A 15,787-nucleotide genomic window follows, 5' to 3' on the forward strand; every position below is an offset into this window, starting at 1 on the left:
CGCCCCCCTCCCCCTCCCATATGACTTCATTAATGCTGAGAGAGCAAAACCGATTAAAATGCAGCAGCATCTGCGCGACCTCCTCACTCAAGCGCATGGGTGATTTGTCGAATCCTGTGCGACTTTAAAAAAGGAATCAAATAAAGCCCCGTCCGGCCCAGCAGCATCGTCGAGCAAAGAGTAAAAAGGCGTTTTTTGGGGGCAGGAATAAAAGGCCCACGCGCTTCCGTGCGTTAAGCTCTCCCGTGCTCTGGACCACAACAGCCCCTCGGCCTGCGGGATTGGGGTCGCACCCAGGGGTCAGTCATTAAACCGGGCCGCTTTCCCTTTCACTTTGACTCCAATTCAAATGGGAAGGGCAAACACGTTATCGCGCACGCTTGGGACGGTTTGTGACGTCGGGTGGATGACAGGATAGTGGCGTTCCGTGGGGTCGTTTCATTACGGGGAGGGAGGGGGGAACTTCCCCCAGAATAAAAAAAAAAAACAACCCCAAAAAAAAAACCCAAAACAAAACATGGAGCTCGGTCTCCCCCGAGTGGCCGTGACGAGGTTTGCGGCAAAAAAAAACAACCCCCCAAAAAAAAAGAACCAGGGATTTGCTATCGAAGGCTGATTAATCGATTGTTGCCATCGATTCCTAAAATATACATCGCAACAGCGCACTAATTCCACGCGCGGCCGAGGCCGCGGTCGCGCTCAGCAGAACGTGACCCTCGCGGCTCAACCACCACGACGTCATCGCCGCGAATCCGTTTCGCGAGCGTCGCGTTCTGCCGTCATCTCGTCTTGTCTGCGAGAACATGGCGGCTCTGTGTTGCCTGGCTCGGCAGTATGTTGCAGTGCTTTAACCGCTCGGCCCAGTTCACCAAACACCTCCGTCCGACGAGGAACGCGCTCTTCTCCCAAGCCGATTTCAAGTAGGTTCGCGGTTCTCGGGCGGAGCAACATCCCAGAAATGCGCGGCCGCCGACGGGTTTGAACGCGGACGAACCGACGAGCTTGCCACCGAAATACCCTTATGCAGATGCTAGGCTGCTAGAGCCGGCATGTCAGCCCACACACACACACACACACACACACAGAGAGCTAGGCCCCGGTTGCCATGAAGCTTTTGTTTTGGCGTGAAGCTTTCGTTTTCGGGTGGAAATAAATGCACTTCCCTTCACACGAGAAGCCGCACGGTGATATAATGTGCTGTCGGGTGTTTAAAGTTTAAAACAGCGCATGGGGGGGGGGGGGGTGGTGAGCTTAGCGTTAGCATGATACGCTGTGGTAGTAAGTGAACGTTAGGCCGGCCGGCGTTATTGGCTCCTCTGCCTGCTCCTCTCATCAAGCTCCTGTGTTGTCTTGTTGTAGCCTGTTTACCCCCCAGGAACACACACACACACACATCACATCACATCACATTATATTACATTACATTACATGATCTAACATTATGCCATTTAACAGGCGTTTTTGTCCAAAGCGACATTAGCTAGCCTCCGTGATATTTCTATTTGAAAAGGTCAAGGTGGTTGTTTGTTGGATGAAACCTATCCGACAAGCTCGCAACACAACGTAGTCCGTTTTGAAGACCCCTGATAACGTTATATTATGAGTTATTTGACTTAATACCAAGAGAATTGGTTTGCCTAACCTGGTTTTTTTTTTTTTCCCTCTTGCATACACTGTAAGTGTTTTCATAAACAGGGAATATGGCTTGGTTGGTACACAGTAGGGCAGATATGAGTAGCATAATAAAATAATGCTTAATAGTCTAAACAAATATAATAATAATAATAATAATAAACACATTTTCTCCTATGCACCAGTTGAAGACTAAAAAGTGGCAGTTAGCATGCAAGTATTGTCAGGTTATAAACACAAATATGACTATAGGTGGATATTTCTGTTCAAGATGATTCAAGATTCAAGATTTTTATTTGTCACATACATATACATACTTCCATACATATATGCAGTGAAATGTAATGCATCGCGGTCGTATGAGTTAATTGTTGATGTTTTTCTGGCGAACATTGTGATAAAAAAAAAGGAAAAAAAATACTAAAGAGTAAGAAAGTAACCGGAGCGCCGGCGACCGCTAGGGGCGGCGCCACTATCGCCTCTATCGCCTGAATGATGTGTGTATATATATGTATATAGGAGGGACACTAATAACTGATGCTTTAAGTTGAACTTTTTACGTTTTTACAGTCAAGTTAAGAAATGCCATGTTGCGTACGTAACCTCCCCAGATTTACACTTTAAATAAAAGCAATGGCAACTAAAAGCATGTCAGGTAGCCTAACAGCAATTGCTCTCATAGTGATTTGTTGCCAGGTGTATGGCCTTGGTCCAGAGTTTGGCTGAATGTCCTGTTGACTGAGTTCTGCCATCTGCTCAGCCCCTGAAGGACAGTCTGTAAACCTCCCTCAGTGGGGCTCTGCCATGAGTTGGGGCCTAAAGTTGGTATTGGTGTATGTATCTATATGTGTCAGTTTGTCTTTTTAGACTCAGGAAGTGTAAAAAGTCACCTGTAACTTTTGTCCTCAACGCATGCTGCACCCAACTAAAAGCAACATCATTTTTTGCCAACGTTTTAGGAGTTGTCCTTATTTCTAGACTGCACAGAATGTGAACAGCGCAGGATAGACCACCTTGGTTGACCACACTGCACTTGAGCTTTAAATTGTTATTTGAACCATTGTGCTGCAGGCTGGTGTCATCCTTGCCCCTCAGAATGACGGACCAGGCTGTGAAGAGGGTGGTGATTGACATAAGCCACTCTCCTGAAGACAAGCGGGTATACAGAGGCCTAGAGTTCACCAATGGCTTAAAGGCGTTGCTCATCAGTGACCCAACAACAGATAAATCCTCTGCAGCTTTGGACGTTCAGATAGGTAAAAAAAAAAAGATTTATAAATGTAGTTGTTTATTCTTTTCTCCTTTCCTGGGATAGTCTTAAGCACTGAAAGTAAGGAATGCAGTGGGATTTATTTTGACATCTTAAAGGTATTTTAGTGATCAAAAGAATCTTTTAAATCGCTCGCAGAAAACAGAAATATTTCAAATACATAAAAAAATATTAACAAATTTCTTAAGTCTATTGGAAACAATTTCAATAAAAACACATTCCTCTTCATAAATTAAAATGCATTGAACCATTGTTTTTTGTATGTATTTCGCTCATTTCTAATCGCTACAGGCAATGAGAAAAGATGTCTTTTGATAAAAGGGGAATTCCACCATGATATTCTTTCCTATTAGAAGAAAAGTTTCTTCCCTATATAATTGAATGAACTTGCATCTCTGTACGTTTCCTGCATTTTCTTTCATTCATTCAACCTTTATTAATTCTCGAAAATAATTGAGGGCATGCCCTCATTTATGATGATGATGATGATGATGATGCATGTAATGAGACCAGAGATAAAGCCCTAATTTATTGTGCACGCTGCTGTTTCCCCATAGTTATTCCTAACATGGCAAATATTCCGGCCACTCCCTCAATTTCTTTGCCCAGATTGTTTTGGCCAGACACAAAGGGAGCTTAATCAGTTATGCCAGTGATGCTTTTATCTATGGCGGCTTTTACTTCACACACGCGTTCAGTGCTCTTTTCCTCCCGCCGCATCTATTGCACTCTGGATTCTGTGGCCTTTTGATATAATAATATAATCCTTTTAATATCAGGTCAATGCACAGCCCCTCTCAAATCAATGTATTTTGGTTAAGCCACAGTTGGAAGCAAGGAAAATGCTGATATGACTGAAATGTGCGACAGCTCAGCACATCACCAGGCTAAAGGCTACCGCATTATGTTTCTGTTGTTCAGGTTCATTGTCAGACCCCTCCAACATCTCAGGCCTGGCACACTTTTGCGAACACATGTTGTTCCTGGGCACCGAAAAGTACCCCAAGGAGAATGAATACAGCCAGTTCCTCAGCGAACACGCAGGGAGCTCAAACGCCTTCACCAGTGGCGAGCACACCAACTACTACTTTGACGTATCCCATGAGCACCTGCAAGGAGCGCTGGATAGGTAATGCCCTGTTGTGTCATGGGAATTCTTTTCTTTTCCTTCACATGAAGTTTGCCACATTTCCTACTCATTTGGGTCCTTCAGGTTTATGCAGGTTTGGTCACAGTTATATTGTCAGTTTGTACTGACGCCTGAAGTCTGGTTGTGGATAACCTGCTTGGTTATGTATAGGCACGGCCTCTACAGCACCCGAGCTGGTGTCTGGTGTCTCCAGTTTCCACACTCAGGCCACCTGGACTGTAGCGGAAGGGTGGGGTGGTGTAGGGGAATGCTGAAATATTAATGATGTGGTGGAGGCTGGATGTTTGTATGTATGTGCGCTATAATGTTCCCAACGACCTTATGTGTATATCACGTTTAAGAAGAGAAGACCTTTGAAACTAAAGGAAAGACATGCCAGGTCAAGTTCTGTCGTTTTTCTGATTTGCATGGCACTTGCTCATATTTGACCCTCAGGCAAATCTATTTGCATTCTTTCTCCCTGTCCATTATTTCTGTGTCCTTGCACTGTCCTGCACACCTGCAAAGGGGTTGTAGGTGATGGTAATGTACTAATTCAAGATTCAAATTGAATTTGTGTCTATACAAGTGCAATAAAAATGTGGACCTTTCACTCTGATTAGATAGTGCGACCTTTACACCAATAAAGCCACTTCCTTATCAGATGGCACTTTCCATCAAGCAGGGCTATTATTAGATTTTTATTTTTAAACAATACCATATCTTTGACACCGGTCTATTAGTAATACTTTAATTCATTTTAAATGAATAAAGTATGTACTTGGCTTTAAGAATTTTTTTACCCGAAAGAAAGTTACTTGATACATTTCCTTTTACTTCAAAACCTTTAGTTTTATTTATGCTGAAAAGCTTTATTACGCATTACATTTTCCAGAATTGGTTGATAATCTAAATTATTGATACACCAGTCCAGCCCTACTGTGAACTCACAACAAAAATGCAAGCATGTATTACAGAAGCTTGTCATATGACATTAATCCACACTACGTAAAAAGAAAACTGAATGAAGAAAGGAAGAGAGAATAGGCCAATATAATGCATTAAAAGAGGCGATGATAACATAGCGCCTGGAGACAAATGGTGTGCGTGTGTGGCCATCTTGTTGCATATGAAAATAGAAAATGCAGTCCTATGAGAGTTGCAGGTCTATGAAGGTTTTTATCGCACTGCAGTGCCCGCCCAGCCATTACCGTTAAGCGGCGAGCCGACCAGTAATCGTGGAAAACCGCTAACTCGTCCCCATCTTGCATCTCCCCCGCCCAGTAATGGAAGATTTCTACCAGAAACGGCGCTATAATATGGCTCTTCATATGACACTGATCTATGCTCAAGCAGTGCTTTGCGTCAAATGGTTTTCCTACAGGTTCTCTCAGTTCTTCCTGTGCCCACTGTTTGACGAGAGCTGTAAGGACCGGGAGGTGAACGCAGTGGACTCTGAGCACGAGAAGAACCTGATGAATGATGCCTGGAGGCTTTTCCAGTTGGAGAAGGCCACAGGCAACCCAAACCATCCCTTCAGCAAGTTTGGAACAGGTACTCAACTCAACCAGTAAACAGTTGGAAAATTGTACACTTTATTTTATGTGCAACATTTTGTCAACTTGAACTTGAAAATTACCTTTAAAAGAACCTCAGTCAGACAGGATGCTTCGCTTAATATTGTCAAATTCGTTATTGGACCCTTAATAGCCACTTTAGATTGATATGAACACAACGGAAAACATTTCCCTTGAAATTATATTTGTTTTTGATTTCAGTCATTAATTAACCGACTGCTGGTTAACTTTGGGAACTAGTGTTCATTTAGCCAAGTTAAAGTACATATACAGGCTTTGCTAGCACTTTGGGCAGATGAGGCGATTCAAAAGTGGCTTGTTGTGCCCATGTCATCCTGCTCGGCAAAGAACAGAATACAAAAATACAGCAAAAACTCGATCTTTTCCACAATTCAGTAATTATCATTAAGAAGCTAGCATAACAGATGCGCCTTGTTACTGTAATGACGACGTAGCAACAAATGCAGCCCTGCTGGTGCGGTATACAATGGAAATGCTTCAGGAACCAACAGGGCATTATTGTGCCCAGCCCTGCACACCCCGGCGCAGCACAGTTCTGGTTAGAGGAGACGAGGTATTAGACCGGCTTCTATCCCAGATTAGCCAGCTGATGGCAGTCTTGAGTTGTATAAGCTTTATTCCACTTAAGAGAATAGTATCGGACAGCCCTCGAAGGAAAGCACTTCTAGTGTTCCAGAGTCAGTGACACCCCCCTTCCTGATTCCTAGAAGCGGATAGCCATATCACTGATGTCTTTGAAGTGGGAAGAAAAAAAACAAAAAAAAACTCTCTCTCTCTCTCGGCTGGCTTGTCAAAGAATTTCAACCCAGGGCAGAGCGTGAAAGCAACCTGAGTAGACGAGTGTCACGCTGAAATAATAAATGTACTCTGACCCAAAGAAAGTCGGCCAGCTTTATTATGAAAGTCCTCCCTCGCACATCACGGCTCATAATCCGTCTGGTTTAGTCCGCCAAATTTTTGTGCAGTTTTGCTAAAGGGTCGACCCGATATTATTTTGTAGATCTGGCCTTTTCACCTTCCACGGTCCTTCCAGATCCCGTCCAAATTATTGACAAAGGCCGTTCAGAGAATTCTCAACTGTTGTTTTAATGAGCAGACCTGGAAGTTATGGAATGCCATTTGAGTCAATATTAAATAAATAGATAAATACTTTGCCTCTGATATAAATCCTGAAATAAATAAATGGGGCTATAAATTAATTTAAATCTAAATATATGAATAAGTAAATATAGTTCAATATATTATTATTATTTTTTTTTTCAAAAAGTACATTTTTCAAAATATGTTTTTATACATTTCAGGGGACTTTTATTTCATAATGCGACATTTGTTTATTTAAGGGGGCTTTTATTTCATAATGCCACTTTTCCAATCATTATTTGCAAATGAATGGAGCGTAGTTATCTCACACATTCAGAGCCGGCGGAGATACAGGGAAATAACGCATTTAATCTAGACTCAAATGGTGTTCCACAGGAAGGGACATTGAATTAAACGTATCTTCTCAAGGCCGTAGAAAGGTTTAAGAGAAAGATGAAGTTCTACATTTTTGTGTCAGTTGGATTGATGTCTACCTTCTTTTATAACTTACCTGCTTTTGAACCCCTGTCATCATTATTTAAGGTAACAAATTGACTCTTGAAACCAGGCCGTGTAAGGATGGGATCGACATCCGCCAGGAGCTCCTGAAATTTCACTCCACGTACTACTCGTCAAACCTCATGGGGCTTTGTGTGTTAGGAAGAGGTAAGAGCTCCCTCTGACTCCACCATAAAGGCGGCGTGAGTGTTATGGACTGTGAGAACATTCTTTTTGACTTCCCTTTTCGTGCCCTTCGACCGAGCATATTTAATTGTGAGCTAAGAAAGTGAAGTGAAAGTGCAGACGGTCCACTTTTAACGAGAACCAAACTTCAAAACGGACAACAGAATGACTTTTCTTATTTATGGACGCCCAGGGTTTTTTTTTTTTTTCTTTCATAATAGGAAAGCCCCAAATCCAATCAGGCTTAATGAGGTAGGAATGAAGGGCAACTAAAAAGCCTCCCGTCCTGTCTCACTTCACAGCAAAATAAAGTGTATGCCGTCCTTGAATTTGCCTGTTAAGTCTCTTTAGAAATTGTCCAAGACTTGCAGCCTTCTTCTCAGTTAGAGCTGTGAAGACCCTCCTCTGAGTACCAACTCTCAGTTGGAGCACCAAGAGTCACTGAGGCTTCAATTAAGTTACAGCTCCTCACCTTGTTTATTTACACATTTCGATTTTTTTTTACATAGGTAGTAAAATGTTTCCAGTTGTTTCTGTGATATTGGGAAATATCATAGAATGTGGATCACGTTGGTGATTATATATCTCTTCATTAGTAGCAATAAAAAAGCTTTTATTTTATTTTGCTTGTAACGTTTTCCAATTCCCCCAATGTCACTGCAAGGTAATATGTTCGCAAATTGCATCTCAGGTTTTGAGAAAATCAGCTGCAAAATTTGGCACTTTTAGTCAAAACAATTACAATAAATGCTTGAAATTCCAGAGGGACCAATCGAACTCTCAAGATTCAAGAGGTTTATTCGTCACATTCATATACATACTTTCATACATATATGCAGTGAAAGGTCTTTGCAACACACCCGGAGATTATGCACAATAGTTACTAGGTGTATAAGTGTCATGACACTTCTTAAATGTATTGCACGCCCACAAGGGAGTCAGCCTGTGTCTCTTTGACATGTCACTGGGGTTGTTCCTCAGCAGCTGAGGAAGTGGAAAATGTGCTACTCCAGCAAAATAAGTGCTTGAGATCGGCACACTTTTTTTTTTTTTTTTTTTTTTTTTTTTCCATCCATCATCCTTCACGCTTGTGTTTTATGGTGAGGTCAATGCTGAGCCAAACTAAGCGTGGTTGAATTCTGTTTTTGGCCTTTCACAGAATCACTAGATGAGTTGACCTCCATGGTGGTTAATTTGTTTGGAGAAGTGGAGAACAAGAATGTGCCTGTCCCAGAATTCCCTGAGCACCCCTTCCAGGAGCAACATCTCAGGGTGAGAAGCTCTGGTGATCTCTGCCCTGTTCCACAAACACACTACTACGGATGTCACAAGAACTGATAGCTTGGCACAAAGTCTAAATTCAGAGACTTTTGCAGGACTAGTTAGCGTTAGTACCAATTATAACATCTGTTGTCTTGAACTGACCAAGAGCGTCTTTAAGGATACGATAAAATAACACTTATCCATCTATTAGTGTGTGTGTGTGTGTGTGTGTGTGTGTGTGTGTGTGTGTGTGTGTGTGTGTGTGTGTGTGTGTGTGTGTGTGTGTGTGTGTGTGTGTGTGTGTGTGTGTGTGTGTGTGTGTGTGTGGAGCGCGCTATCTGAATACATGAGCTCAGAAAAAATGTAAGATAACCAATGTAATTATTCGCACTTCCAAACAGCAATTCTACAAAGTGGTGCCTATTAAAGACATCAGGAATTTGTACGTGACCTTCCCCATCCCGGACCTCCAGAAGTACTACAAATCCAATCCGGGACACTATCTGGGACATTTGATTGGCCACGAGGGGCCAGGTAGCCTACTATCTGAGCTCAAGTCTAAAGGTAAGGCATTTCCAGAGACGGGGCTGGGCGTTATTGACATGTCTAATATCACAGTAATAACCCCTCATATTGATAATTTGACCATATTTTGGAGAAAACAATTGGTGCTTTCGTAAGATATTTACACACAAGTAATACTTGAACAACAATCATTTGTAATGTAAATATCATGACCAAGCAGGTAGAGGCTCTGTCTAAACTCAAACATCAACCTGGTTGTGCTCACCACATTTGAGTTTCTTGGAGGGTTCGTAAGTGGTGCAGGAGGTAGAGCCGGTCATCCAGTAATCAGAGGCTTCCTGGTTTGATCCCCGGTTCCACCTGGCAGCACGTCGAAGTGTCCTTGAGCAAGACACTGAACCCATAAGTGCTCTCCATGAGTTGGTGTGCATCTTCCACGGTTGCTGCTGCCATGGATGTATGAATGTGTGTGCGAATGGGTGAATGTGAGGCATGTAGCGCTTTGAGTCGCAAGACGAGAGAAGCGCTATATAAATGCAGTCATTTACCATTTAAAAGTCCTTGAGTGAGTCTGACTGTGGCTTCCAGGCTGGGTGAACACGCTGGTGGGGGGGCAGAAAGAAGGAGCCAGGGGATTCATGTTCTTCATCATCAACGTGGACCTGACCGAGGAAGGCCTGTGTAAGTACCGACATTTCCCCAGAGCCATCTGTCTCCTCTCTTCATTGATTTCCTAGATGCTGGGAGGGAAACGCAAGCACGGTTTAACAAAATCTCAATTGTGTCCCTGCAGTGCACGTGGAGGACATCATCTTCCACATGTTCCAGTATATCCAGAAGCTGCGTACAGAGGGACCCCAGGAGTGGGTCTTCCAGGAGTGCAAGGTCAGTAGATCTCTGCCATCACTGTGGAGTAATGCATGTTCCTGTGACTGAAAGTGTTGTTTTGCTCCTTCTCTCGTTTCTCTCTCTCTGTCTGTTTTGCCTTTGCTTTGCTTCTTACTTTCTCTGTGCAGGATTTAAACAAAGTGGCCTTCAGGTTCAAGGACAAGGAGCGACCCTGCGGCTACACTTCCAAAGTGGCAGGTTTACTGCACGTAAGTCCCATTTACAAGAAAAAAAACAAAACACAAACAAATGATGGACGGACTGAGGCAGCGCATAAAGGCTGCAGAGATATTGTAAGGGTGCAAATAAATTTGTCTTATTCCACCACAGTCCCATTAAGAACAGCTCTGCAGCTCCAATCAGGGCGATTTTTATTTTATTTTTTTCTTCCAAGCAAAGCAAATAAAAACAGTGTGTTCTAGATGTATTTCATTTACTCAATTTCCTGCTGCTGCAGAGCTGATTTCTGAAAAAATTCCCACCCGTGTTCTCACGGTCCGCTGGCAAATGCACGGGCCAGTGGTTAGGAACCTCTGTGCTAGAGAGCATACAAACTCTGACGGTGACGGTCGGGCTGCCTGGGACCGTGTACCTTGGCTCAAGCTTGTGGATGAAATCTTTAAATCCAGACCACTGCAAGATGGTAATTGGCCGCATATCTTGAAGATGAAACGTGAAACAATTTATCTGTAATCGCCGCTTGGCGAGCATCTGGTAACCCTCGCCATGAAAGCAGTGCTTGCAAGCCCCTGCTTTGGCTGCAGTGTTGACGGAAATCCAGTGACACCACTGGGTACTTTCTTATTCACATGCGGCGCACCAAGAAGCTCATTCACTTGCCGCCCAACGCAGATGTATGTGGATGTATGCATGCAACATTTTTATAAAAGTAATTTCTGCTGAAAGATGTATTTAATTTATTACATTTCCTGCTGCTGCAGAGCTGATCGTTTCTGAAAAAATTCCCGCCCGCGTTCACACGGTCCGCTGGCAAATGCACGGCCCGGTGGTTGGGAACCTCTGTGCTAGAGAACAAGCAAACTGTCGGTGATGGTCGGGCTGCCGGTTAGCTGCAGCATTAAAACCACTGACATTTTAACTTAATAACATTGCTCATCTCATTCCAGTGGCACCTGTCATGGGGTGGTATGTATAAGGCAGCAATTGAACAGTCATTTGACGTTGATGTGGGTCAGAGCATCTTCAAAACAGCAGGTCTTGTGGGGTGTTCCCGGTATGCAGTGGTTGGTGCCTACCAAAAGTGGTCGCTGTCAGCTGAAGAGTCAATCATTACAGTCGGGGATGCAAACGACTCTCTTTTGAAGAAAAGTCGAAAAGAGAGTTTAGAAATGGGTTTTCTAATAACCACTAATATTGTGTCGCTTTCCTCTCGGGCCGCCAAAACAGCTCTGACCCATCAAGGCATGACAACAAGATCTCTGAAGGTGTCCTGTGGTATCTGGCACCAAGACGTTAGCAGCAAATCCTTTAAGTCCTGTAAGTTGTGAGGTGGGGCCTCCATGGATCGGACTTGTTGTTCCAGCACATCCCACAGATGCTCGATCAGATCAGACCAGACACTAACCCCAGTCATCCACATGATGTAGAAGACAACGTGGTTCATCAGACCAGGCCACCTTCTTCCATTGCTCCATGGTCAAGTTCTGACGCTCACGTGCCCTTTCAGTGGTGGACAGGGGTCAGCATGGGCATTCTGACCGGTCTGCGGCTACGCAGCCTCATACACAGCAGGTTGCGATGCACTGTGGTGTTCTGACACCTTTCAGCAATTTGTGCTACAGTAGCTCTTCTGTGGGATCGGACCAGACGGGCTAGATTTTGCTCCCCACGTGCATCAGTGAGCCCATGGGCGCCCGTGACCTTGTCTTTCATTGGACCACTTTTGGTAGGTACTAACCACTGCATACCGGGAACACCCCACAAGACCTGCTGTTTTGGAGATGCTCTGACCCAGTCGTCCAGCCATCACTATTTGGTCAAAGTCGATCAGTTGCTTCCTGCCTGCTTCCAACACATCAACATCATTCACTGACTATTCGCTTGCTGCCTAATATGCTGTATACCAGCCCTTGACAGGTGCCATTGGAATGAGATGAGCAATGTTATTCACTTCACCTGTCAGGCACTTTCATGTTGTGGCTGATCGCTGTATTTTGCCAGGTCAGACTTCTGCGCTTATTTTGATTGTAGTCTTAAAAGTAGTGTAAAACAGACAGGTACAAGATAAATAATCAATGTTTGTTTATTTTGTTCATTATACTTATTTAAAAATCGGGACACATCAGCTGCATAACTGCCGATCCCGATGTGGTCAGAATAGTAAAATAATAGCCGATATGTCGGCCAAACTTCCGTCGGTCAGGCTCTACTTTTGACAGCCTTATGTACTTGGACGTGAAATAATTTCTTGGGAGGCAGCAAAAGTCGGGGGTTCGCTTACATCAAATTGCCATCTCATCCTATTTAATTGAATGCAGCTTTTAGCTAGTTTCCCAGAAGTGTCACAGCCATTCTCCCTCCAGGAAGTATGATACTAACTGCCTTTCATCCCTGTTCCTTTCTCCTTTCTTTGTAGTACTATCCCCTTGAAGAGGTTTTGGCAGCAGAGTACCTTTTGGAGGACTTCAGGCCAGATCTGATAGAGATGGTGCTGGACAAGCTGAGGCCAGAGCATGTCAGGTGGGTTGCCAAAATGCATAATTTAGCTTGTGTGCCATTTTACATTCCCACAGATCAACTCCTAGCACAAAATATACTAAAACAAAACAAACACTTAATTTTGAATTGTCCTAGTTGAACTATATGATAAAATAACTTCAAAATATGTGTAATTTATAAAAAAAAAAAAAATATATATATATATATATATATATATATATATATATATATTTTTTTTTTTTTTTTTTTTAAGTCTTAATCAGTCGGCATTCTCCTTTGCAAAAGGTTAATATCGGTCTCTGAGGTCCTCAAAACATGTCTTTGAAGTTTTTTGCTGGAAATAGCACTCAGATTTAGGGGTTTCACGACTACTGATTTTTACTGTTTGCCAAGTTTTTCATAAAAGAAGTCGACTAGTCATCGTTTACCTATTATGTAAGAAAGAAGCAGAGAGAGGAGTTCTAGGTAACAACGAGCAACGATCCAGAGGTGACGTCACGGTTTGCACTTTGTAACAGCGTGAGTCACAAACAATGAAAAGCAATATCGCAAGCAGCACTCAAAATGTCCGTTGACCACGCAAAACTGTATAGACAGCTGTTCAACTCAGTACAGTGACGTTGATCAGCCGCACTGACAGTCTTTACGCCACACGTTCACACATCCTTTGTCCAATGTCTTTACTCACGAACGCCGGTCTGTTCTGCGGGTGGAGGTATGTCCATAGAGGAGATCTTGATAGTTTGGTCGGATTTTTTATTTGATATATACATATAATTTATTTATTTTTTAATACTACATAGCTTAATTCAGATATAAATGTAAAAATATATGTAGGCACTGGATTGAGCAGTCTTCGATTTGTTATGCCTGTAGCGAGGAGGTGCTGGCTGGTGGCATCAGGAATCTGTCTCCAATTATTCCTCAACACAATGTCAACTTCACCCTGACGTGACCAGCCTGCGCCCCCTTGCTCCAGGCGTTACCAATCGAAGGTTGTTCAATCCAACACCCTCCTGTTCCTTAAGCCTGCTTTAAAGTCGCCCCAGCCGTAGTGTAGTTTAGTGCCAGCGCCATAAATTACGTCGTTACGGCCCTCGCGGCGGCCGAAGGAAGGTCGTGCGAAGAGGTCCGCAGGTACAATCTGTACGATCCATCCATCCATGGATCGTACCACAAAATTAACAGATGGCGTTGAATACACAGAAGGATATAGCGCCACCTGTCAAAGGATTTGGACTATTTTAATACCTCGGGACTGTGTTGTGATGTTTACAGCAGTTCTTTTAGTTTGCCCAGGTGGTTTGTGAACAGCACCCCCTGTCTTTCAGGAGGATATCACCACAGCATCTATACGGCAAGGCGCAACTATGATGCTGGTGCTCTCTGGTAGTGCAAGCGGCATTGCTCGCTTGCAGTGACTATAATAGAGCTTTTAGTCTCCCGACGGGACTTTTTTTTGTTTCATTCACTTTTTTTAAAATATTTTTTTTAATTTCCCTCATCTGCAGTTTTGTCACAGGCAGTTGGTATTAATTCCTCTTTCTTTTAAAATATTTGTACTGGTCTGTGAAGCCAACAGAGCAGTTCCTGGCGGCCCTTGTCATTTCTCCAGCCGTGGGTGAAGCTATTCAGTTGGGGTGTGGTTCTAATTCTACTTTGTCTCAATGTGACGGTGCCCTCCCACTATGACGAGCAATGGACGGAGCAGCAGTGCGCACGGACAAAGCTCATTCACTTGCGTGAACAAATAGGATGTATGTGGACATGCGCACAACATCAAGCAAGCAGGTGGAGAATTTTGGACATAGTGTCGCGGATGGTCAGGTGATTAAGTTGCGGCTCCAGCTTATTACTTGCATTACTACAATTATATTGTCAAAGATGCTTTTTGATAATTGTTGTACAGTGCTGCCAAGTCTCAGGCTTTGACCGTGAGACTCGCGCATGTAAACCAGTTCACACACTCACATGCAACACCTCGTTTCAATTTCTGTGTGTGTGTGTGTGTGTGTGTGTGTGTGTGTGTGTGTGTGTGTGTGTGTGTGTGTGTGTGTGTGAAAAGGGAGATAGATCACACACACACACTGTATTTTCTGCACATTATCTCCCTTCTAAAGATAAATAGATTTTTTTCCTTTTCTCTGTGTCTCCAACCAAACACTGTCTCACAGTGTAGACGTGTGTTTAAAAACAGTGTTTAAAACGGCCATTCAATTTTCAGCCTTAAAAGTGAATGTTTGCTGGCTTTTAGAGATTCAGTTTCCTCCTTCAAAAGGTTGTTTGATACATGATTGGATGGATAGGTGTGGGTGCTTGGTGCAGAGATGTCTGATTGAGGTTTCCATTTGCGGAATGGAAATGGTAATGCATCTTAAGATTTAGCACTGACTATCGATTAAGTGTGACATGCTAGGAGGGAACGACGACCCACCCCGGGTTAGGGGAGGAACACTAGAACCGAAACGTAAATCATCCAGCCCTCTTAATAAATAAGTGAATTTGGGACTTCTTAATATAACTTGTCAATTTGATGCCGAGAACATGGCTACGTAGCTTTAAAACTTCAAATGTTTTAGACCCTGATAGAAAGGTCATATGTTGTGCTGATGATAGAATTTGAGCTTGGCATGGTGGGCCCACACACTGTTTACGTACGATAGAGTTGTTTTTGTGTCTGTTTGGCATGACCCTGTCCCTGATGTCCTCTCCCCACAGAGTCGCAGTTGTGTCAAAGTCGTTTGAAGGGCAAACAGATCAGACTGAAGAGTGGTACGGCACACAGTACAAACAGGAGGCCATCTCAGACGAGGTCATCAAGGTGAGATGGCGCTGCGAAGGCGCATGTATCTGGTTGAAGTGTTGTAAACCTAGTAAATTTACCATAAATATCTGGAGTGTCTGAAGAGAGCTCACAAGCCTTTAGATGAGATGAGAAGCTGCAGCAAAGTGGCAAGTTTCTAAATAGTAACGCCTTCAGCAAGGTTATGCTATTAACCATTATAGATGATGGGAACCAACATTTTAATAAAGCTATAA

The 15,787-nt window shown here is 43.3% G+C and overlaps 1 protein-coding gene across 2 annotated transcripts in view; it reads left to right on the plus strand.

Annotated features, from left to right (window-relative positions):
* Positions 1-792: 792 nt before the first annotated feature.
* ide (insulin-degrading enzyme) overlaps positions 793-15,787 on the plus strand; it is a 30,251-nt gene continuing 15,256 nt past the window's right edge. For both annotated transcript variants that reach the window (XM_080016714.1, XM_080016715.1), the window contains exons 1-12: positions 793-920; positions 2,704-2,888; positions 3,824-4,031; positions 5,416-5,585; positions 7,253-7,375; positions 8,553-8,665; positions 9,058-9,220; positions 9,770-9,862; positions 9,975-10,066; positions 10,198-10,278; positions 12,666-12,769; positions 15,467-15,569. In XM_080016714.1, coding sequence (XP_079872840.1) covers positions 835-920; positions 2,704-2,888; positions 3,824-4,031; positions 5,416-5,585; positions 7,253-7,375; positions 8,553-8,665; positions 9,058-9,220; positions 9,770-9,862; positions 9,975-10,066; positions 10,198-10,278; positions 12,666-12,769; positions 15,467-15,569 — 1,521 coding nt within the window. In that variant the 5' untranslated portion in view covers positions 793-834. The remainder of the gene's footprint in view (positions 921-2,703; positions 2,889-3,823; positions 4,032-5,415; positions 5,586-7,252; positions 7,376-8,552; positions 8,666-9,057; positions 9,221-9,769; positions 9,863-9,974; positions 10,067-10,197; positions 10,279-12,665; positions 12,770-15,466; positions 15,570-15,787) is intronic.

Source organism: Zeus faber (assembly GCF_960531495.2).
Source record: "Zeus faber genome assembly, chromosome: 16".
NCBI lineage: Eukaryota > Metazoa > Chordata > Actinopteri > Zeiformes > Zeidae > Zeus > Zeus faber.